Genomic DNA, 25,105 nt, shown 5'->3' on the forward strand with positions numbered 1-25,105 from the left:
TATGCTAGAGAACACACTGCGATGATTAAAATAAAAGCACAATATATTAAAACTTGTGGAAATCAACTAACATATTATTTAAACATATTATCTTAAGCATGTACATTTAAAAAGATTGTCTATCATTTTACATTTAAGAAGTTCATGAAAGAAAGGAAATTATACAAATGAATAAAAATAAGTAATTCAATAAGAAATAAATGAAATGGAGAAATGAAAAAAATACACATGGAATCCCAAAAGTTAATTCTTTGAAAAAAATATTAAATTGGGAAAACTTTAGGTAAACCGAATAGAAACTCAAAGTACAAGAGAGTTCAAAGATAATTAATATAGGAGTGACAGCACTAATGACCTTCTTTAGAGAAAAAGAATTACAATGAATTAATATATTTTATAACAACCTAACAGAGGAAATGATAAAGGTCTTTAAAAAAGAAAATCACTCACACTGAAAATCACCAACACTGACTTAAGTATAGCTAATCTGCATAGATATAGAATACTTATAGACAAATTAGCAGCATTTCCCAAACAAAAAATCATAAGCCCAAATGAATTAACTAATCATGTGTAAAGAACAGATACTACTCATAAGTAACCCCAGCCTGATTAAGAGTCCAATCCAACCACAGCTTCATCTTCTGTGTTATACTGTGTGCCACTTAAGTGTCACAAAGTTTCCCACACTGCATTGAGACTTATTCACAGCCCCGGCCTTCTGTGTAACTACGCAATGTGATGCTGATGTTCTCTGAGGAGCTGCTTCCTTAGTAAAGACCCTGAAGCCTGGTGGAGACTTAAATGCAATGCTCTGTAATCTTGAAAAAAAACTTCGAATCACAGCCCCTCTTGGGATGTTTCTGCCCACAAATTCACCACCATATACTACTTAATATTGGACCTGTTTCCCAAATTCTTCTTTTCTATTCTTTAAAAAAATAATGTTTCTTTGTTTGTAAGAATATTGTTAAGAGCTCTGGATGGTGTAGAACTAAGTATTGGGCTTGTAGCTGTATGCTGCCCTCCAGATTTAACCTCTGTTTTCCTGAGATGTGTAATTGGGTGGGGGGGCAACAGGGGGGTTGATTGATGTAAAAATCTGTTGTCACCAGGCAGACTGCAATCTCTGAGCAAGATGATGATTGGAAAAAAGCAACTGAAATATCTGAGATGTCTGGAAATCTTATGTCCTATGTCATACACCACAATGTTGGGGAGAAAGATGGACGGTCAATTCGATCAAAACAATGTCTTAGTTGGCGTTTTGGAGCTCAGTGTGGATTCTTCCTGGGGATACAAAATACAGGGCTGAGCTGGTAAGCAGAGAGGTAGACAGGATGCTGTTGGGAGAGGAGGACCTTGGAGGAGAAAGAAAAAGAGAAGGTTCAGAGAGTCCTGGGGCGCCAGGGTAAGGCCAGAGCAGGCCCATGCAATGCATGGTGTAGTGGAGAATCCTGCTTGAGGACAAATGGGAGGAGGCTGCCCTGCAGACAGCAGCAACTGGAGTGGCAGGAGGACATGGACCCTGCAAGGCCAGAGGAGCTTGGCTGTGAGAGGTGGGGTGTGGCGGAGAGAAGCTAAGTATAGAGGGGGCGTGGCCAGGAGTGGAAGAGGAAAAGTTAGGAGCTCCTGGGTGGTGACAGGTCAGACACCAGAGGAGCCCTTGGACTTCACAGCCATGTTGGCAGGCCTGGGCTCCCTGGTGGCTGCCTTCTGGGCAACTCTCCATCTGCGGACTCTCCTGCTGGGGGCTGTCATCTTTCTTTTCCTTGCTGACTTCCTCAAGAGCCGGCGACCAAAACACTACCCACCAGGGCCCAGGCGCCTGCCCTTTGTGGGCCACTTACTTCACTTAGACTTGAAGAAAGTGGAATTGCAACTTCAGCAGGTAGGAAGGCGACTGGCCACCTGCGAACCTGCTTGGAGCCCCCTCTTCCTGGCCTGTCAATCGATCTACCTGCTCTTTCTAGTGCTGCTCTGGAATTCTGTGCTTACTATTTAAGTCTGCCAGATATGTTCTTTCCTTTAAGGCCCTTAATTGTGTGCTATCTTGCTAAACCGTGTTGACTCATCTTACAATGTGATTACCTCGTCCTAGGTTTTTATCCTTAAGTACACTTTGTTCTGGGGGGCTCCACCCTCTATAAATGAGAGACATCTAAATCCTCTCAGTGCTCAGCTGAATTATTTCCCTCCAGTGACTGAGCCCCTAGACCTCTGGCCTCTCCCCAGACCCCTCTGCAGTGATTCCTAAGGAAAGAAGTGATTTGTAGCCAGGCCCTGGTGGCTCACACCTATAATCCTAGCTACTCAGGAGGCTGAGATCTGAGGATTACAGTTCAAAGCCAGCCTGGGCAGGAAAGTCTGTGAGACTCTTATCTCCAGTTAACCACCAGAAAACCGGAAGTGACTCTGTGGCTCAAGTGGTAGAGAGCTCACCTTGAGCTGAAGAGCTGAGGGACAGGGTCCAGGGCCAGAGTTCAAGTCCCATGACCAACAAAAAAAAAGAAAAGAAAAAGAAAGAAATCACTTGAAAATTCATCCTAACCTACAACTTTCTCAGTGCCATATACACTGCCTACAAGTGGGGTTCACCTTTTTTACCAGTGCTGGGACCCTTCTTACCTAGCCTCTATCCCCCTATATAAACATCTCCAGCCCAGCACTTCCTATCTCTCAGGACTCCTACCTACTCTTTGATGCTCGCTCAAACGTCTAAATGTATTCAAGATTCCTCAGCTGACCTTTCTGCCTCTCAGCACCAACATCTTGGAGAGACATTAGCTGATGTTTAGGAAGATTCAATAGGAAATATTCAACAGGGTAGAGTTTGTGCAAGACCAAGTAATGGTTCCCTATCCCTAGTGAGGCACAGGGTATTTTGAACATTGCCAATGTCTTTGCATACGCAGGAGGGCAGAAACAGTCAGTGGTGGTACTACTTGAAGAATTACTCACAGAATGATAAAGTTAAACTCCTAAAACTCTGCCTTGCTCATGAAAATGTTATTGGATATTTTCCTATTATTGTTCTGTTAATGCTTTCTAGTATAATTCATTATGGTCAGAAAATATACTGCATATGATTTCAATTGTTTTAAATATATCAAGGCTCATTTAATGATGCATGATAATAGTTTTCTACCAGGCACTAGTTGCTTTTACCTGTAATCCCAGCTACTCAAGAAGCTGAGATCTAAGGATCATGGTTCAAAGCCAGCCCTGACAGAAAAGTCTGTGAGACTCGTATCTCCAATAAATTTTTTTTTAAAAAAAATTAAAAAGCCAGAAATGGAGCTGTGGCTCAAGTAATAGAGAGCTAGCTTTAAGCTAAAGAAACTCAGGTATAGTACACAGGTCCTGAGTTCAAGCCCTAGGACCACACACACACACACACACACACACACACACACACACACACACACACACTGTATATTCTTATATTCTTCATGGAACTTTTGTACTCTATGAGCACAACTGTGAGATTTCTTAATATTGGGACAAATGCCCCTCAGGCTTAGACCCTGTTGTCTCCAATTCATTTTCTCTGTGTTGTTCAGATCAGATATTTTCTATTAATCTCTCTTCACTTTCACTCATGTTTGGCATTACTACTTTCTATTGAGCTATTTTGTAGTGCTTAGTTTATTGTATTTTTCTGCTCTAAATTTCCTTTTGTCTCATCTGTGTATCTTGTTTCTTCTTGAGAAGAAACATTTTGTCTCAATTGTTTCAGCAATTATAATTAAAACATTTTAAAACAGCTACTTTAATTATTCATTACTAAAGTATTTATTATCAGACAAAACTGTGTTTTGTCTGATTAAGATAGATGCTCCAATACTATTACACAATAAGGAGAGTTATTTTGGATTACAGTATCTACTGGATATTTTGTATATCATGTTATGGAACTGTCTCTAGGTACTGTGTATATTTTTTCCTTTATCAGGTAGCCTGGTGTGTTTCTGATTGTCTGCTCTAGGTTATTAGCCTTCTATAGAGCTATCCTGGGACTCTATACTTTGTGTAAGCCAGTCTCACAGGAGTAATGAAAATATAAAACAGAAGCCTTCAGAATAAGGTGAATTGGTACTACAGGGGAGTAGAAATAAAAAGGTCTACCCTCATCTGCTGCATTTTTATAATTTTTACTGTAAAGCAAATTGAGTTAAATGATTAATTTAATTACAATTAAATTCATATTCTTTCACTTAGGACATATTAATACTAAAAACTTGATAGGCCTTCCATCAGATTTATGTTCACACACACACACACACACACACACACACACATATACAGGCACACACAGTCATGTGTGCCAGTCCTGGGAATAGAACTCAGAACTTGGGTGCTGTCCCTGAGCTTTTGTGCTCCAGGTTAGTGCTCTACCACTTGAGCTACTGCTCTGCTTGTGGCTTTTTGGTGGTTAGTCAGAGATAAGAGTCTCATGAACTTTCCTTCCCAGGCTGGTTTTGAACCATGATCCTCAGATTTCAGCCTTCTGAGTAACTAAGGCTACTGGCATGAGCCAATGTTGCCTGACTTTTAATTTTTGTGATACATGTAAATGCTAGGTTCCAGCTGTTGTACCAGATGTTGGTTGTGTGTCAGGCATGCTTTATCAGACCTATCACCAACTCTGGCCTCTGGATCTGGTAGAATTTCTTTAATTCTACCATTTCTGGAGGCTCATTGATAAAGTACCTTCCCTTAAAATTTTAAATTCTACCACACCATCACTATAGTAATTGTCATTGTCTGCTATGCCATTTTTCTGCACAGTTAGCCTCTCTAAAGAGAATATTTATAAAGCCATTATTGTGAGCAGGAGCACACGCATGTGCACATGATCATACATAATTGTGTTCAGACAGCCTTGAATGAGACTAAGGTGCACCCTTCCACACACACATGAACACAACATGAGCTCCTTTAGCTACACACATGACAACTATCCCTGAACATAAGATATAAACACATTCAGTTTTTACTATTTTACTATTTTTCAGTATGTGAAAAAATATGGGAACCTTTTAAGCCTGGATTTGGGTCTTATACCTTCCGTGGTTATAACAGGACTGCCCTTAATCAAAGAAGTATGTGGTCACATGGAACAAAACTTTGTGAACCGTCCTATCTCCGCTCACAGAGAACGTACCTTTCATAAATACGGTAAGCTTCTTTGTCATAATAAAGCGTGTACTGGAAGTTCTATGATCTGTTAAGAGCACGTCTGTGTTTATAGTTTTCAAACATCCTCAGCTCCCAGCTGCCAGCTGAGGACATCTATGTCCTGCCCCAAATCCTTCTGCATAAACTTTGATGAGGAAATAACCGTATCACCCAATTCTATTGGGTGGAATGTCTTTTGTTCTCTCTTCTTCTTTCCCTTTCCAAGCTTCTTCCCTCAGAAGATGAATCTGTGACTGCTTCCTTCTGTTGTCTCTAGTTATTTATTCCCTGTTTATATGGCCTCATCACCCAGGGAATTCCAGCCTTGCAGTCCATGCAAGAACAGACTGGCACGACTACTTAAACCTACCATGAAATAACATAACACATTTAAAAGCTGAACCAAGACTCTGATAATCTACCTAAGCATTATTTTTATTTATTTCTTTTTCTTTTGTGTGTGTGTATGTGTGTGTGTGGTACAGGGATTTTGATTTAGAACCTCTACCACTGAAGTCATTTTTGCTTATTAATTATTCTTCAGAGAGAGTTTTTAGCCTTAGGATACTCCATGTTCCATTTTTGACACAGAGTATTGTGCATTGATGGTGGTAGAGCTGAGTGGGCCAGAGGGTAGTGAGGGTAGGAAGAGCATGACTAGGGGCAATTGGATCAGATGCTAGCAGCTCAAGGCTCGCTGTGCTCATGGCTGTCGCAGAGGTGGCAGTGGTGACAAAATGTGGTGGTAGTGGCTCCAGTATGTTGTGTCTGGTGGCACACCATTCCAGCTGTGTATGCCACCAGAACCATCTTTTGTTGCACTGATTCTTGGTACAGTTTTTTTAGACTCCATTTCATTAACTTCTGTCTTGGTTTTTAAATTTTTCTTTCTGTATGCTAATTTTAGGTTTGCCTATTTTTGCTTTTAAGAGAGAGTTTTGGGATGAGGGTACTAACCCACTCGACCATCAACATAGGGAACCAGAGTATCTCTAATGAATCTAATTTCTCCTGTGTTACCAAACTTTTCTCATTCTCAGAATAGAAATGGTAGACATTTCTCGTCCATCACCTTGCCCCATTGCCTGGACATAATGTAAAAGATCTCCATCATTTCAAGATTTTATGTAAGAAAACTAACTAGCAGAAATAAGAAAGGTTAGTGGTAGAGGATTAGGGAGAAAATCTGGAAATATGTGATCCTGAGCTCTACCAGAATTGAGTGTTTCTAGAAAGAGATTCCAAAGTTGCTGAAGGAACACATGATGTGAGTTAGATAGGGCTTTCTGGGTCTAATAAGAAAGGCCATTTCCCAAAGGCGATCTACAAATTTAATATGATACCTATCAATATTCCAATGTCATTCTTCAATGACATAGAAGAAGCAATTCAAAAATTCATATGAAACAATCAAAGATGTCAAATAGCAAAAACGATTCTTAACAGAAAGAAACAAATCAATATCAATACCAATATCAATACCCTTACATATCACACTGCACCAGAATCAACTCCAAATGGATCAAAGACCTTGAAGTCAAAGCAGACACCCTGAAAACATTACAGGAAGGAATAGGAGAAACTCTAGGGCTCATTGACACAGGCCGAAATTTTCTTAATAGAGACCCAGAAACACAACAAATTGAAAGTTTGGACAAATAGGATTGTATGAAATTGCAGAGCTTCTGCATGGCAAAGGACATAGCTAGCAAGAACAATAGAAAGCCCATGGATTGAGATCTTCACTAGCCATACAACGGAAAAGGGTTTTATATCTAAAATATACCTAGAACTCAAAAAATAAATCTCCCAAAAACAAATCCTCAAAGAAACAACTGCCCAATAAATAAGTGGGCTAAAGACTTAGAAACTTCTCTGAAGAGGAAATAAGAATGGCCAATAGACACATGAAGAAATGCTCAACTTCTCTAGCCATAAAAGAAATGTAAATCAAAACAACATTGAGATTCCACCTCACCCCAGTTAGAATGGCTATAATCAAGAAATCTAATAACAACAGATGCTGGAGGGGATGTGGCCAAAGGGAACCCTACTGCATTGTTGGTGGGAGTGTAAACCTGTTCAACCACTTTGGAAAGCAGTATGGAGGTTTCTCAAAAGATTCCATATAGAGCTCCCCTATGACTCAGCAATCCCACTTTTGGGCATTTACCCAAATGATCACAAACAAGACCACACTAAAGCTACCAGCATAACTATGTTTATTGCAGCCTTATTTACCATAGCTAAGACATGGAACCAACCCAGATGCCCCTGAGTAGGTGAATGGATCAAGAATGTGTGTGTGTGTGTGTGTGTGTGTGTGTGTGTGTATGCATGCAATGGAATTCTATGCCTCCATCAGAAAGAATGACATTGCCCCATTTGTTAGGAAATGGAAAGACTTGGAAAAAATTATATTATGTGAAGTAAGCCAGGCCCAAAGAAACATAGGTCCCATGGTTTCCCTTATTTGCAATAACTAGTATGTGTCTAGGACAAGTTCAAAAGCTATTTACATATGACCATATAAGATGATGTTAAGTGAAATGAACCCCAAGACAGGAACATAAGTGGGATTTTTTTCTTGCTATTGTTTTTAAGATAATTATAATGAACTATGTGATTTTTTTGTTTCTTTTGTATGTTCTTCTCCTATGATATAACCCCTGTTTTCACTGTATTTGATTCTGGTGTCTTGCATCTTGAATGTACACTTTTCTAATTGGGGGAGGGGAAGGGAAAAAACAAAATGCTTAAATAGGGCTACAGGTCGACCCATTGTAACAATGAGATGTACAAGACACTATGTTGAAAATGAACTTTACAACTTGTAGGGAGGGAGGGAGAAGTTAGGGAGGTGGGGAGGGAAAGGATGGTAGGGGAAAATCAAAGGAAGAGGTAACAATGATTGATAGGAAATGTACTTATTACCTTACTCATGTAACTGTAACCCTGCTGGACACTATTTTTACAATAAAAAAGTATTTAATAAAAATCCCATTTTATTGGAATCATATAGGCCCAGGAAGATGTTTAAAGATATCAAGGAATGCTCTCAAAATAAAGAAATGGGAAGCAGCTTCTTATTATCTGGGCCATGGAACAAATAATGATTGGCTGAGCTTCTCAGGATGTTCCTTCACATTTTTTCAGCTGTTCTATTTGAAATCTTCATCTTCTTGTTTTCTTGAGTTATATCTTCAGTGTATAAGGTCTTCCTTAGATAGGATCTCTCCTAGAAAGCCTTGCCATACCTCCTTAATGGTAATGACTTGAAAGATAATGCTTCATGAGTGCCTCCATCCCTTGTGTTTGAATCAACATAAACAATAAACTATACTTATGTGACCACTAATCAAAACTCTCAGAGACTTGGATTTAAACTCTTACTTAGCTAGCTGCTAAGTATATGCACTAGTGAAATTTATATTACTCTACAATCACTTTCCTCAATTTTATCATTAGGGAAAATGTGCCCTTGGGGTGGTAATTAACCTGTAGAATTTTATGGACTTAAGTAAGAAATGACAATACTAAAATCCCCCAGGTTGCAAGCTGCTAGTAAATGTTAGCCATTATGTGCATAGTCATAATTTCTCTGAATTGTTTTAGATCCCTTATAGCCCCTCTTTTTCCATTTGGCATATGTTTAGATTCAATTTGCCAAGGGTTGTTTTTTCTTGGTAGGGGGAATAGGGGTTGTTGTTGCTGTTGTGCTGATATTGGGGCTTGGACTCAGGGCATGGTTGCCGTCATTGAGCTTTTTCTACTCAAGTATGGCACTTTACCACATCTACAATTCTGACTTTTTGCTGGTTAAATGGAGAGAAGAGTGGCATGGTCTTTTCTGTCTAGGCTAGCACTGAAGCATAATCTTCAGATTTCAACATCCTGAGTAGCCAGAATTACAGGCACATGCTACTGGCACCTGGCTTTGCCAATGATACACCAGAATTGATATGCTATAATGTTGGTGTTCTTTATCCCAGGATTGATCATGTCCAATGGCCAGATATGGAAGGAACAAAGAAGATTCACCTTGGCAACACTAAGGAACTTTGGTTTAGGAAAGAAAAGCTTGGAGCAACGCATTCAGGAGGAAGCCCAGCACCTTGGTGAAGCCATAGAAAATGAGAAAGGTGAGTATATCACAAAACAGGTGCAGGCCATTGTTGGCCATCCATTCATTGAACTGTTACATATTTACTGCCTTGGTTAGTAAACTTACTTACTGCCCAGGTCCTAGTATCTGACCGTGAGCTAGATATTGAAGACAGAAACATGAACATCTAAATCAGTGATCCTGTCCTGAGATTGTTAATATTAAACACATTAAAAGGATATTAAATGCACTGCTGAATGCACTTGTAAAAACAAGCATCAATTTGACTTGACTGGCATTGACTAAGCTCTTACAAGATGCCAGATACTGTTAATGTGTTGCAGCCAGAACCTCTTATGTGGTTTTCTGATAGGTTTCCCTTATATAGACTAGATTCTTATAAAGAATGGAAACAAAAACCCAATGTAATGGATCTCTTCCTTATTCTGTCTAGGACAGCCTTTTGACCCACACTTCATGGTCAACAATGCAGTTTCCAACATAATTTGTTCCATCACTTTTGGGGAGCGATATGACTATCAGGATGATCAGTTTCAGGAGCTGCTGAAGACATTGGATGAGATCATGTGTTTGGAGGCATCACTGCACTGCCAGGTCAGTAGTTTGTCTTCCTACTTCTTGGTGAAGGATATTGTTGCTGATTCAGACATAGGTTTTTCCTGGGTTTTGTTTGCTGTGGTTGGGGCTAGGGGTATTGGGGAAATGGGGAGTTTTCCAACCTAAGTTAAACATCTTAAAATTGAATTGAACACAGAGTTTTGTAAAACTCCATCTGTTTATAATTTCATTGAATAATCATGACATACCAAAAGCATTCCTAATATTCATGAGAAATGCTATTTTTTTACAGGATCTACCTATCTTCACCTAGACTGTGGTTATTGGTTGCAATTCTCTCTCTAAGATCCTTGGAACATTTGTTTCCCCCTTCTCCACATGAACCTTCTGAGTGAACTCTTAGCTCAGCAACTCATTTTACAATTGATCCCTGCTAGTTTTATGGGGATTTTTAGTGTAGACTGGAAGTACATTGTAGAATGTGCCACTCTACTTGGACCACACTTATTGATGGGTCCTATACCTTAATTTATATGCCTCAAAAAATTTTATTCTATCAAAAACTCTACTCAACTAAGCAGTAGTGGTTCATGCCAGTGATTCAGGAGGCAGAAATCATAAGGAACATGGTTTGTAGGGCATCCTTGGCAAGAAAAAAATGTTATGACTCCATCTTAACAGAAAAAGCTAGAGGCAATTGCATATACCTGACATCGAAGCTAGTATAAATAGGAGGATCAAGGCCCAGATTTGGATACAAAGCATGACCCTATGTCAAAAATAACCAGAACAAAAATAAATAAATAATTATATAACCAGAGCAAAACCAACTAGAGGAATGGCTCAAACAGTAGAATATTATCTAGTAATCAGAAAACTGTGAGTTCAAATCTCATTATTTAAAAATAAAATAAATAAAACTCTACTCAGTTTCTTTTTCTCTCAGTTACATTCCTCAATTTGGAAAACACTGTTTGTTACAGGAAAAGTGAAGTCAAGTACTGAGTTTAGCCCTCTGGACTTTTTCTTTCACTAGGCTGGTGACTGAAGCTACCTCAGTACTTCCATATGGACATGTGTAAATGGGTGCATGCACACATGTGGATTTTTTTCTGTCTGTCATGGGGCTTGAATTCTGGGCCTGGGTGCTGTCCCTGAGCTCTTCAGCTCAAGGCAAGCACTCTACCACTTGAGCCACAGCACCACTTCCAGTTTTCTGGTGGTTACTTGGAGATAAGAGTCTTATGGACTTTCCTGCCTCGGCTGTCTTTGAACCACCATCCTCAGATCTGTCTCCTGAGTAGCTAGGATTACAGGCATGAATCACCAGCGCCCAGCACATGTGAATATGTTTTAATCCTGGTTAGGAGGTTCAGTTTTGAATCACTGTCTATACATTATTAAAAACATTGTTTCAGTTAGGAGAAGACCCACTAGTTTTGAAAGCTGTAAACATATATAAAAGAAGCAAAAACCCAGTCCTGAATCACTCACAGTATATTCCCATACTGTGAGTATAGCACACAGCTAACCCTACCTCGTTTGTTTCTCTGTGGTGCTCCTGCTTTTCATTTCCATTTTTGCAGCAAACTTAAGACATCTAAATTGTAATTGTTCTGGCAAGATTTTTCAGGTTTGGTATTTCCTGCTAAGATGGGAGGTAGATGCTGCTTCTTACGTTTCCCTCAATTTTTACCTTTACATATTTACATTTCTACTTGAATACCCACTTACATTGATGTTTTTCTAATGAAAAGGAATATCTATAACAACTTAGTCTTTTTGTCCAGTAGTATTTCCTTTTCTGAAGTCTAATGATATTTTCTTTCCTGAAGTGTACTTTGACTGAAACAAATGCCACTAATTATATTTCCCAGTTTTCATCTGCTCAGTTATTTTCTGTAACATTACTTAAAAAAAATCCCATACCTCTTCTATTCTCTCTCTCTCTTTCTCTCTCTGTCTCTGTCTCTCTGTCTCTGTCTCTCTCTCTCTCTCCCTCCCACCCCTGCCATGGGTGATTTCTTCTAATTTACTTTTGAGGCATCCCTCTATGTGACTGTCTATAAACCCAAATACCCAGGAAGACCAGAAGAACCAGATCAGGAGGAAGAAAATGTAGATGTAGGTGCATAAATAAGTCAGGTGAGATGCAATATAACAAACACACACAATAAATGAAGTATTCTGTTTACTGACAGACCCATGTTGTTATACTGATTTCAGAGGTAACTAATAGCAACCACAAAGTCCTAAAACGGTCAGCAGTGTGACCTACAACCACGGTGGTTCAACTATTCAGCATAAAAATGACAGAAAGGAGGTGACAGGTCCTCAGATACATGCTATAAAGGGCTTATGAGCATGAAGAATGATATAAGACAAGTATGATAGAATGTCATTAAGGATTATGAGTCAAGAACTGAAGTCCTGCGGTTATATTATTCTTCTTCTGAAAAACCCAATAGAAAATAAGCTGTGATAACATCACAAATCCAATCAAGAATCCAATGAACACTAGACAGCATCCAGATCAGAGATGAGGGGAGCCACTGGGGTGTGGAGAAGTAGTCTGAAGCACAGTATATTTGGCATGAGGGAACTCAAATGTTTAACAGAGAAGTAAGTGAGAAAAGAGAAATCAAAGATTACTCTAAAGTTTAGAAAGTTTAGTAAAGCAGGCAGAATTCTGTCTTTAAAAGTAGAAAATGGTACCATAGTGCATTATTTTGATTCATTTTCTTCCCCAATTAGCTCTATGATATCTTCCCATGGATAATGAAATTCCTTCCTGGACAACACCAGACTCTCTTCGCCAACTGGGAAAAACTGAAATTGTTTGTTTCTCGTGTGATTGAAAAACACAAAGAAGACTGGAATCCTGCTGAACCGAGAGACCTCATTGATGCTTACCTCAATGAAATGGCAAAAGTGGGTGAAAAACAAATGTTTCCAAAATTTTATTTATTTTATTATTTATATAAATTTTATTTATAAAGAACAAATAGTGCTATGTTAGTTTCCACTTGCAATTGCAACAAGTTAGTATTAGCTTAGTTGCTTAAAATAGCACAGATTTGTTTTCTTACAAACCAGGTAACCAAATCCAAAGTCCATTTCACTAGGTTAAAGTTAAGGCATTGGTCAAGTAGCTTATTTCGGAAGCTCTATGGTGAATCTGTTCCATTAATTTTCTTGCTTCAAAGATGATTTTCCTTGGCTTAGCTCACATTCTTTCTTCAGTAGTAGTATAGTGCCTTCTCTCTTCCCTAATCTCTGATTTCATCTGTGTCTTCTCTCTCTGGCTCTGATTAACTTGCCTCACTCCTATAAGAATAATTCCTATTGTAGAACATTTAAATTAATCATAACTGCAAAGTCCTGTTTGGTATATCAGGTAACATGCACAGGGTGTGGACATTTTTGTGGGTGATTACTAAAAGTAGTTTGAATTTCAAATTAAAAGGTCAGAATTTCAGAAATTCAGAATACCATTACCTAAAAATTGCTGAAGCTATTCCAACTAATGATAAAGACTGATAGGCATTTTGTTTGTGGTGCTACCTTTTTTTAAAAAAGAAATCATCCATTCCTCTCCTCTTTGCTCTTATATGCACACAGAAAAATCACACGAGTCATAGAGCTTTGTTTTATTATTATTGGGTAGGAAGCCAAGTACCCACTTTATCTCTCAATTCCCACTGAGGAAAACAAATAGATCTAAGAGACTAATGGTTTTTGGCCTAATTAATGTGCAACACGGAATCAATGTCATCTTTGGCTCATGAGTTTATGGGTTCCTCCTGTTGGGCAGGATAGAGAATTTCTCTCATCTCTTTTGTTACCTTACTGGCATATTAATTAAGTTTTATCTTCAAAGGAGGAAATTTAACCAGCATAAAGTATATAGATGTGGAACAATGAACATAGATAAATGTTAACAAATGAAGCTTTCCCAGGAAAACAATATGAAATGATAGAGACATGATTGATGGAATGATGCCGGTTTTAAGCAGAAATGATTAATGGGGAAACAGAATGGTTTTACATCAAAGAATTCACTTTATCCTTGCTGGTATCAGCACAAACATTTGTTGATTATTTGTTATATGTCTTTAGCATCTCCTATAGTGAATAATACCATTGTTAGAGATGATTGTCTGTGTTATTTTATAAACTGATGCAGAGCAATGTGAAATGACTTATCCTAGGTCTAAGAACTAGTAAATAATGTTGCTAAAATTGGAAGCCATGTCCATCTCATGTACATCCAATTCTCATTCATCTATACTAATAGATTATTCCAAACTGTGAATTTAAAAAACATAGTAGCCATGCTTTGCATCCACCCACATGGAAGTTTTTTGTCAGACTTTAGACCCCCAAACTATGCATTATATTGTTGTTTCCTAAGGTGCTCAATTATTTCTTCATTAGCTCTTTTCTTCCAAATTCTCTCCAAATGGCAAAGCCCCTGTGTGTTGAAGCAATGAGAAATGCACTGCACCAATCAACACTTAACTGTATTATCTAGCACACAGACAAGAACACCTCAAGCTTCCATGAAGAAAACCTCATCTGTTGCACACTGGATCTTTTTACTGCTGGAACTGAGACAACATCCATGATACTGCGCTGGGGTCTTCTGTTTGTCAGCTTCTACCAAGAAGCCCAAGGTATGTGTGCAGTAACTGTACCTAGGTCAGGACAGAATGGCGCTCTTGGACCACACCGCTCAGAAATATGACAGAGAATAGCATAGTAGAAGGGAAATATAATACTCATGGGGTGATGTGAATTTTGGAATTTCCAAATTCCTCACATTTTCTATGAGGATTTTGATAAGGACATATATTGGAGAGTCCCTGCTCAAAAGAAGCCCAGACATGAGAGGGAAAGAAGCCATGAAAGAAGTAATTTCACCATTGGTATTGTGAAGGTTTCCAAGGAAGAGTTACATTCTCACGTAAGTAATTAGTCAGACTTTTCCCCTCCCTTTAACAATAGCTTTTCATTATCCTCTACATTCTGTTCAAACTCTTAAGTCTGTTCTATCATGTTCTTTGATATGGCCTAGACTAGTGCTGTCTAGCCTTACCCTTAGCCACTCTACATGACAGCTCCAAATTACATGTCATTCTCTTATATTGTCCCTATTTCTGCCTCTATGTTTTGGTATCCTTACCTTTTAACCAAGAATTTACTTTCCCATTTTCTCCATATAGTAGATTTATCCCTCTTCTGCAGAAATCTGTTCAAGTACCTCCTTAATATTTTTCTCCACTCTTCCAGGAAGTTACAAGCTTAACAGTGATGAGCATTTTCTTCCTCTACTCCTTCCCTAATGCATTTCCATTACTGTGTGTATCACACATTATATACACCTCTTTCTTCCAAAAAGAATAGCCATTCCCCAACATTTTTCTTTCTTCAGGTTCTAGAACAGTTTGACCAGACAGTAGATTGGAACTGTAACTGCACAGCTGTTCAAGCTGTTCAATTTACTAACAAGTCATAATTCACTGAGTAGATCAATGCCAATTATTTTGCCCTAAAATAGAGTAAAAAATAGAATCAAGAAGATTAGAGTACTTCTCACTCAGTAAGGATAAATTTGTTCATAATGCTTCAATTCTTTTACATGTAAAGCATAAACAGCCAGGTGCTGGTAGCTCATGTCTGTAATCCTAGCTACTCAAGAAGCTGAACTCTGAGGATTGAGATGTAACACCAGCCCAAACAATAGAGTCTGTAAGATTCTTATCTCTTATTAACCAGGAAAAAGCTGAAGTGGAGGTATGCCTCAAGTAGTATAGCACCAGTCTTGAGCATAAAATCTGAGAGCATGAGGCCCTGAATGCAAACTCCGCTATCTGTATGCATGCATGCGTACCTGTGTGTATGTGTGTGTGTGCACACGCACATACACACACACATACACACACATAAATGTACCCTTTATAATTTGTATTTGTATATTTACCTGTGTGGTTATGATATGAAATGCATTTTTGTCTAAATATTTATTTTTTAGAGTTTAAAACATTAGGATATATACCAAGCTTCTGGAATAAAGTCTCCACATTCTGAATGATGGAAGTTTACACCCATATTCACAGAGCAATATTCATTGTAGAGAACAGTTAAAAGCTAAGTGTGAATCAACCATAAGAACCTTATGCTAAAGTAAATAAGTTGATCGAAGAAGCATAATACTGCAATATTCCACTAGAATGTGTTATCTAGGGCTAGGGCTGTGGCTCAAATGATAGAGTGCTTACCTAACAAGCACATGGCCCTGAGGACCAAACCCAGTTCTATAAAAAATTATATAGAATAGTTAAGTTTATACAGATGGAAAATAGAAGGGTGACAAGTTAGTGGCAGGGAAAATGAATTGTTTCATGGCTATAAGGTTTCACTCTTACAAGATGAGGAAGATCTGGTGTTTACTGTACAACTTTGTGAACATGCATGACATTACTGAACTCTAGGCTAAAAACAGTTCAAATGAACAGTGTTCTGATTCTTAATATTCAGGAGACTGAGTTGGGACTGAGTTTGAGCCTAACCTGAGCTACATGTCCAAATGTTTTTCTTTTAATCAAAACAACAAAAAAGGGTTAAGACAAGGTACATGTGTTGGTCTCTGCCTCTGGGTCAGGGGTCCCTAATACTTAGAAGACTGTTTCAGGAGGACTGTGGGTTTGGGGATAGCCAGAAGTACATTGGGAGAACCTGCAGCAAAAATAAAAGCTTTTTAACAAGAAAAATTATGAGACATGCAATTTCAATGGTAGAGCAAATGACAGACACAGATTTCTCTCTCAGGAAAAAGCATCTGAATTGTTTCTTTACAGCCTTCAATCTTGATTCAATGTGGCACTCTGTGGAGTCTAGAACAATGCCCTTTGGCACTAAAATGACTCATCAGGACAACTACATTTCCACATGCAGTAGGGGGAAAAAAGAAGGAAATCAGCATCCCACTTTTCAAGTCTTGCTTCATGAATGAAACTTCAGGGACTGGGAAGGTGGCTCAGTGGTAGAGCGCTTGCCTCCTATACATGAGTCCCTGCATTTGATTCCTCAGCACCACATAAACAGAAAAAGCCAGAAGTGGCGCTGTGGCTCAAGTGGTAGAGTGCTAGCCTTGAGCTGAAGAGCTGAGGGACAGCACCCAGGCCCAGAGTTCAGGCCCCACGACCAAAAAAAAAAAAAAAAAAAAAAGAATGAAACTTCACTTCTTACATCCTATTGACTAGAACTTAATTATATTTTCATGCATATCACAAAGCCATCTGGAAAATACAGGTCTCAGCTGTGTTACCAAATTCCCCCAAAAAAGAAGAAAACATAGGAGAAGAGCTAACAAATTTTGTCATTTGTTATTTTCATCATCCCAATTTCCATACATCTCAAAACATCCTTGAGCTGAAGTAAATGCTCTATTCAGATGAGGAAAATGAAATTAAATAATGTACAGAAATAATTTAGAGCAAAATAATGTAGAGTGAATAACATAGGGTACAAATTTGCTGCCCACTGTACATTCTTATATATCCCCTTGAGAACTGAGTCTCTAGGTCTGCCATGGTGTGAATTTTTGAGACCTTGCCACCAGACTCAAACATTTAAATCTAATTATCAGAGTAATGATGGAGATTTGGTGGTATAGCTGGCCCAGACGAAGAAGAATAATACCCTTATTAAAGATCAATCAGAGACCTACATTGCTCCTTCAGTTTGGGGGAATATGGCAAGAAGAGGATTTTTATGAGTAAAAATGAGGGTTCTTACTAGGCAACATATCATATCTACTAGGCAATTATTCTTAAACTCCCCATGCATAAGAATGATGATCACTAAACTTGTACTAGTTACAAGTCACCCAATTTACAATACGATGCTATAGAAACATGAAATAGTAAGTTCCTACTATGAGCTTCCCATGCTGATCCTGGTTATTCTACTCTTCTGTAACCAAGCTCAGGGAAAATTGTAATAAACAGTGGTTTTTTTTTTTTTAAGGGTTGAGGTCTAGTTTATTTCTTGGCAGTCTGGACACAAGTTGCAATACAATTGAGATCTTACAATATGTTCTTGCAAAACTATAATAAAACACACAAGTGGAAAGGGTTAAAGGACTTTCCCTTTCCTTCCAGAAAAAATACAAGCTGAGATTGATGAAGTGGTTGGCCCATGGAAGCAGCCTACCTTGAAAGACAGAGAGTCCATGCCCTACACCAATGCTGTCATCCATGAGGTGCTAAGAATGGGCAATATCTTCCCCTTGGGCGCTCCCAGGGAAGTCACAGTGGATACTACTTTGACTGGATACCAACTGCCAAGGGTAACTCCCATTCTCATAGTGGATTTTAAGTTCATCAAAGACCACGGACTTGAAACGTTTTATGTAATCCTGTGTGAAGAAATAACTTAGATGGGAAAAGTGATAGACTTTTACTCACACTATTCAAGTTTTCTTCCATGTGTTTAGTTGGATAGTAACACTGTGGAGGAAGAAAGATTCTCAGGTCAAATACATTCAGCAAAGATGAGATATTTTTGCTGTCTTCCTTCTGGGTATTCTTACTATGCTATTGTGCATTGTGAATCTCTGAGGGTACTGAGCAGGTAGCAATTCTCTGTCAGATTTTGCCATAGACCCTTTTTAGTTTGCCTAGTAGAGCATCTCTGAAAACTAGTGAGATCTGGCAAGCTCTGTTTAGGAAGTTCTGCTTGACATTCTTGTCAAGAGTACTAAAATGTAAAATCTTTAATGTCTTTATCGAAGATGCATTTAAACCCAACTCATAGATTCCATGTTGAGGTAGCAGCTCTATATGTTTTAATTAATCTGCCACAATTCCCCCTATACAGTGGGGAAAACTGTTCCTAGCAGATTGGCTGATGAGACTTTGCAGTCAAACTGATGGGAATCCTTCACAGTGTTCCAAATTTGAAGTGTGTGTAGGAGGCTGGGGTGACTTGATTGAGTTACCTGCTTTCACTGTGTAGAGCAGGTTGTGTGACATGAGGTTCTTGCAGGACTCTGTCATGGTGCGTACAGGGTAACAAGGGGAAACAGGAATTGAGGAGATGGAATTAAGAGACATGTGAAGCACTGGGACCACCTTGCTGATGGGATTGGATGAGGCAGTGAGAGGGAATGGCTTACTCTGGTGACTCTGTGAATCTTTTCATGTTCCTGAATGAAGAGCAGGTCCTTTTGACAGATATCTCCATGCACTATTAAACTTGTCATGGCAACTGGGAATGGTGTCCTTGGCCCCAGAGGGGAAGGAATGAAGGAGAAGAATGAAGGAAACATACTTTTTCTACTCTACTACCTATAGAGAAGACTCATTCTGGAATCAATTATCTAATTACCCTGGTATGATTCTAAGCAGGCATTTCCAATCCATCCTTCTAAGTTGTCCTGAAAAAGAATTCGATCCTAGCAGGTCAATCATTTAAGTAGAAAATGAGGATGGAGAGAATTCAGGGTATGACTTTAGAGCCAGAGGGAAACCAACCCTTTGCATGAGTGAGCTCCATGCATCAAGCATTAATTCTCCTCTTCCTCTTCTAGGGCACTGTGATATTCCCTAATATGATTGCACTACACAGGGACCCCAAGGAGTGGGCCACCCCAGACACCTTCACTCCAGAGCATTTTCTGGAGAATGGACAGTTTAAGAAGAGGGAAGCCTTTCTGCCTTTTGGAATGGGTGAGTTGTGATGGGCATGAGAAAAACTGCAGGGCTCTTTCTTTACCCTCTCCTTTTCTCTCAGTAGTCTTCATTGGGATGTCCCCAGATGGCCATGTCCAGTGCGCCCGTTTTGCTGTTGGTCACAGACCATCATTGCCTGCACTGGACATTGTTTTGGACCATGCCAGCCTCACTTCTTAGTCAGTTTACAATCTGTCACACTTTATCATTCCTGGAGATGACCTCCTTGTTCTCTTTCCAGCAATCGCTGATTGAGTCTCACAAAGGAAGTTGAACACCTGCCATCCTTACAGAGTTTTTAGTTTGTTTTTGCTTTAAATCTTTGACATAGGTTATTCCTATGCTTCCCAGGCTGCCCTTGAATTTACAATGTATGCCAAGCTGAGCTTTAACTTTGGATCTTCCTGTCTCCATCTCCCAAACAATGGGATTACAGGCTCACTCCACCCTGCCTCGATTTTTATCGAGGTTTTCTGTTTCCTCTGTTTGTTCATTCTTCCTTCCTTTCTCTTTCTCTCTTTCTTCCTCCTTCCTTCCTTTTCTCCTCCCTCCATTCCCCTTCCTCCCTCCTTCCTTCCCTCCCTCCCTCCCTCCCTCCCTCTCTTCCTTCCTTCCTTCCTTCTTTCCTTCAGCCAGTCCTGGTTCCTGAATCTAAACTCAAGGCCTGGGCACTGTCCCTAAACTTTCTCATTCAAGGCTAGTGCTCTCCAACTTGAGCCAGAACTCCACTTCTGGCTATTTTGGTGGTTAATTGGAGATGAGTCTCATAGACTTTCTTGCCCAGCCTAGCTTTGAACCACTATCCTCAGATCTCAGCCTCCTGAGTAGCTAGGACTACAGGTATGAGCCACCAGCAACTGGTCCAAGTTCGCTTTAAAGGCTGCTCACTTACACTGAAATAGAGCTGATTTTAATGAGATCAGGATGCAGCAAAGGAAAGGGACTACCTGCTTACCATTTGGGCATGCAACAATGACTAAATGCCAGTAGCTTAACTAGATCCAGTTTTGACCTATAAGTACTTCCTAAAGAGATCCTTCCATCCTTTCTAATGTTAATTATGTTTAAAATATCTAGTTAGTCCATGTCTATGGTGTGCAACTAAAAAATTGAGTAGATACAAGTGCAACCTTTCTTGTGATTTGTAGATGGCAACATCAATAACAAAAGGTCTTTGCTCGTCTATGCCTATGAGAGTTGTATTTCACCTTCTTGATCACAGAGTTCCATTGCAAATAAACTATTTCATACTATCCCATAGCAATCCAATCATTTATAATTATAGGGAGAAATGACTACTATCTTCTTCCTTTAATACCAGCTAACTCAAAGTAAGACAGAACTTGTTCCTTACAAGATCATATGCCCAAAGACCTGGTACAACTGGGCCAAACTCAAGTTTGTGTACTTCTAGTCTGTGTCTTGTGTCTTCTAGGACAACCACAGCTTCTCATACACCACCCTTCTGCTTTGAGTTTCACTGGTTTATTCCATATGTAAGAGGCACTACGTTGCTGTATTACAAACAAGTAAATGCTTCTTATGTGTTAGTAAGACCATATGATTCTTCACAAGCATAGAGGTCAGACACATGGCTCTGCTGCTTTTGGTTGGTCTGTCTTAGATGTTAGAGGGTCAGCTGGCTGATGGTTGTTCTAGGCTAATATGAGATAGAACAATAAGTTCTTTTTGCATTTCTGCTCATCCTCTATCAAGAGGCAATCTTCATTTGCTCTTGTACCTGTGACCCTGGAAGGGTTTCATTTGTTTCCCATGAAGAGGCTCCTGCCTCATGAAATCTGCCCACAAGATTCCCTGTTCTTGGAGGCTATCAGGAAATGATTAAAGAGTTCTTGGTGCCACTTCAGGGACAGGCCAGAGGACATTGTAAAAGATAGCATTTGTCAATTTGTTGAAAATATCTTAGTTACAAATACGTTGGTGTCTTCACATGGATGAGGAGGACTATCCGTTTTAGACTCTTTAAATGACTGACAGGTCTATGTGCAGAGTTGAACTGGAATATAACCCAAAATTCAGTAAAAGAGGAGAGATATGAAATGAAGGCAGAGACATCAAGCCTTATTTAGTTTTCAGGTGTCCATTAGACCTATCTGAGAAGTCAGTAATTTAAAAAAAGTCATCTCTATGTCTCTGTTAGAAATAGGCACAGAAAAAGGTAACTTACACTTTAGGACCCTGACATTCCATTGCTTATACATTGGAGTTCCCTCTTAAGGAACCCATGAAGTCTTATTTCTGCTTTACTGTCTGTTCATTTCATTGTTGTCCATGGAATGATGTTTGAACAACTGTAGAGGAGATGCCCCCACTCTACTCAAGCTTCTCATATCCATTGCCCTACATACCCATTGCCCTTCACCCCAGCCCGGCCTCTCCCCTGAAGGAATTTGACCTGGTGATCAACAATCTGTGCTGTGGTGAAGCCAGGTAGATATCAGACTAAGATCAAGTGGCAGGCTGTGAAGCCCAGGGTCTGCTTAGGTTTTGAAGGAGGTAGTGAAGAACACCAATGCCTAGAAACTGCTATGAATCTAATTCATGTTTTGAATTTTTTCTGCAGGAAAACGAGCTTGCCTTGGAGAACAATTGGCAAGATCTGAACTGTTTATTTTCTTTACTTCTCTTCTGCAAAAGTTTACATTCAAACCCCCTCAGAATGAGAAGCTGAGCCTGAAAGCTAGAATGAGCATCCCCCATTCTCCTCCCAGCTACCTCATTTGCGCAGTCCTGAGGGCATGATGCTGCTGGAGAAGGAATTTGAAAGGCGAGAAGAAAAAGCATGGGTTCTGAAACCACTGGGGCCTGTCCCTTTGTCAGAGGAAGGAATAAAAGCTAATATTTCTGAGCATCCATCAGAGTTCTTTGACTAGTAAGAAATCCCAGCTTTGTTACTTCCTCCAAACGGTACTGGACAAATTATTTATGTGACAATGATTTATCTTCTCACACAAGTTGTAAAAAAAGAAAGACAATTCCTTCCTTAAGCAAAGTTCTCTCACTGGGTTCAAGCCCCACAACTGACTAAAAGAAAAAAGAAAGAAAGAAAGAAAATTCTCTCAAAGCCAAAAGAAATAATACATTTGACATAGCTTGTGAATCCTAAAATGTTGCATAAAATGTAAGCTACTATATGCCTCCTTCTCTTCTGCCTTTCATAGCAATGTATTTCCTTCTGACTTGTTGAAAGAGATCAGGTCAACGTAGTGAAAAGATATAACATAGTTAAAATAAGATTTTGCGGAATCCCCAGCATTCTGCCTTGTAAGCTCTCCCCTTGTTAGAACTGTACAAAATTACTTCTTTACTGTCTTGCATACTTCTTCAGGAAGTCACAAGTTATTCATTAGCACATGTTAAAGCAGTTTCTAAGGAAGCACTACTATAGCCTTGGACTCAGGGTCTAGTAGAATGTGACTCCAGTTACCAGATGTAAGGAATATATTTGGAGAAGCAAATGTGGAAAACTTTTCTTCCCTTTCTTGGGCATTATATTGTACATAGTAAAGAGTTTCATCATGTCATTTCCATACACACATAGAATGCCTTTTTCTTATATTCACTCCTTCTATTATTCTCTTATACTATCTAGCTCTATCCTATTTTCCCTTCCTCCTCTCCTCCCAAATAGTCCCAATTTTACTTTCATGGCCTTGGCCCTTTCTCTTGTTTTGTTCATCCATTCTTCCATTGATGGGTACCTAAGGAGATTCTGCAAAATCAGTATTATGAATAGTGCCATTCTAAACAGGAGTACACCATATTTCTATAGTAAACTTATTTGATTCTTTTAGATATATAATAGGAACTGGCATGGCTGGGTCATATGACAGTTCAACTTCTATTTTTTATTTTTGTTGGTCTTGGAGCCTGAACTCTGGGCCTGGGCACTGTCCCTCAGCTCTTCAGCTCAAGGCTAGTGTTGTACCACTTGAGCCACAGAACCACTTCCGGCTTTTTCTGCTTATGTGGTGCTGAGGAATCGAACCCAGGGCCTTATACATGGAAGACAAGCACTCTATCACTGAGCCACCTTCCCAGCCCCTCCAATTTTTTTGAGAAACCTCTAAACTGATTTCTATAGTAGCTATACTAAGCTAAATTCCCACCACAATTGAGTAAGAGCTTGCTTTTCAACCAATACTTTTCTGCTATTTGTTTTATTGGTGATAGTCATTCTAACTGGGGAAAGGTAGAACCACAATGTAATTTTGATTTTTTTGTTATGAATGAGGATATTGAACATTTTTCCCAAGTTTATTGGGCATTTGTACTTTTGCATTTAATGAAAAGTGTCTACTTAATTCATTTTATTATATATTGTGTTTTAATTTTTTTAGTTATTTATTATGGAAATTAAGCCTTCAGTCCATAAATATATTCCCATGATTCAGCCACCACACTTCACAGTGATAAATAAGATCACCATTCACAGAGTCAAGATTATTCAATAACTCCTTAAGACGGCAGCTGTTAAACTCTCTGCTTTTGACAAAATTAGTACATGATACTACTGTTGAGATCACATTGTTGAGGAGCAACAACTGAGCACAGAAACTTACTTGGTGTGTGATGCTGTCACACACAATTAAACCAGCTGGAACACCACTGGACCTCTGTCCATAGTAAGGGCACTTATATTTTCAAATGTTAGCTCAAGTTTCCTCATTGATCAAACCAGTCTTGCAAACACATCCTCATCTATTACTGTGTCATCCATGGCTTCCAAAAACAGCAGTTCTTCCTGAGTGTCAAATTCTGTGGCTAACCCATGAATGAAAATGGACAGTGACACTATTGTGCTTTGATCACTGTTCAAGCTATATATCTTGGATTTTAAACCTAGCCAATGTTTGTATCATCAACTCTTGAAGTCCTTTCTCTGCATATAATTTCCTTAATCATTGACATGTATTTTTGAGGGCCATTGATGAGGAACATATAAATAATTGATAGATTGTAGTTATCATGTCCACCAATAAGTAAGCGAACAACATCCTCAACCATCAGAGGCAAAGTAATCTGTGTCTTAAGAAACCATCTCATCACATCTCATCTCATCTCATTGTCATTGGATAGCTGTAATTTGGCAAAACAGTATGCTAATACTTTCACAAGCTCTACACTCTCAGCCTACCTGGCAATGACTGTTCCCTGGGTCACCGCAGCAATGCAGGTAGATGAGCCACAAGCAGCTAATAAGACACAGTCATGTCTGTACTATCATGTACCCATATGACTGTCTGATTAGTGAAATCAGAAAGATTCATGTAGAAAAAGTTAATGGGGAGATGGTACATAGACGAATTTACTCTGTTCTTTCTGGTATTGGTGCAAACATTTATTTAGCATTTATGTGGATTTTTCATCTCACATGTGGATAAAGTCATCATAAGATATATGTGTCCTGTAAGAAATGTACGCATTATCCTGCCCATGTAATTGTAACCCCTCTGTACAGTATGATCACAAATAAAATAAA

The 25,105-nt window shown here is 39.1% G+C and overlaps 1 protein-coding gene across 1 annotated transcript; it reads left to right on the top strand.

Moving 5' to 3' along the window:
* The first annotated feature begins 1,681 nt into the window (after positions 1–1,681).
* On the top strand, positions 1,682–22,365 carry LOC105989978 (cytochrome P450 2J2-like). The gene is made up of 9 exons (XM_013022264.1): positions 1,682–1,891; positions 5,019–5,181; positions 9,174–9,323; positions 9,741–9,901; positions 12,620–12,796; positions 14,400–14,541; positions 18,031–18,218; positions 19,461–19,599; positions 22,187–22,365. Exons 1-9 carry the CDS (start codon positions 1,682–1,684, stop codon positions 22,363–22,365), a joined length of 1,509 nt encoding a protein of 502 aa, XP_012877718.1.
* Positions 22,366–25,105: the final 2,740 nt, after the last annotated feature.

This window comes from Dipodomys ordii, unplaced genomic scaffold (genome assembly GCF_000151885.1).
Source record: "Dipodomys ordii isolate 6190 unplaced genomic scaffold, Dord_2.0 Scaffold61, whole genome shotgun sequence".
In the NCBI taxonomy this organism is placed as follows: domain Eukaryota; kingdom Metazoa; phylum Chordata; class Mammalia; order Rodentia; family Heteromyidae; genus Dipodomys; species Dipodomys ordii.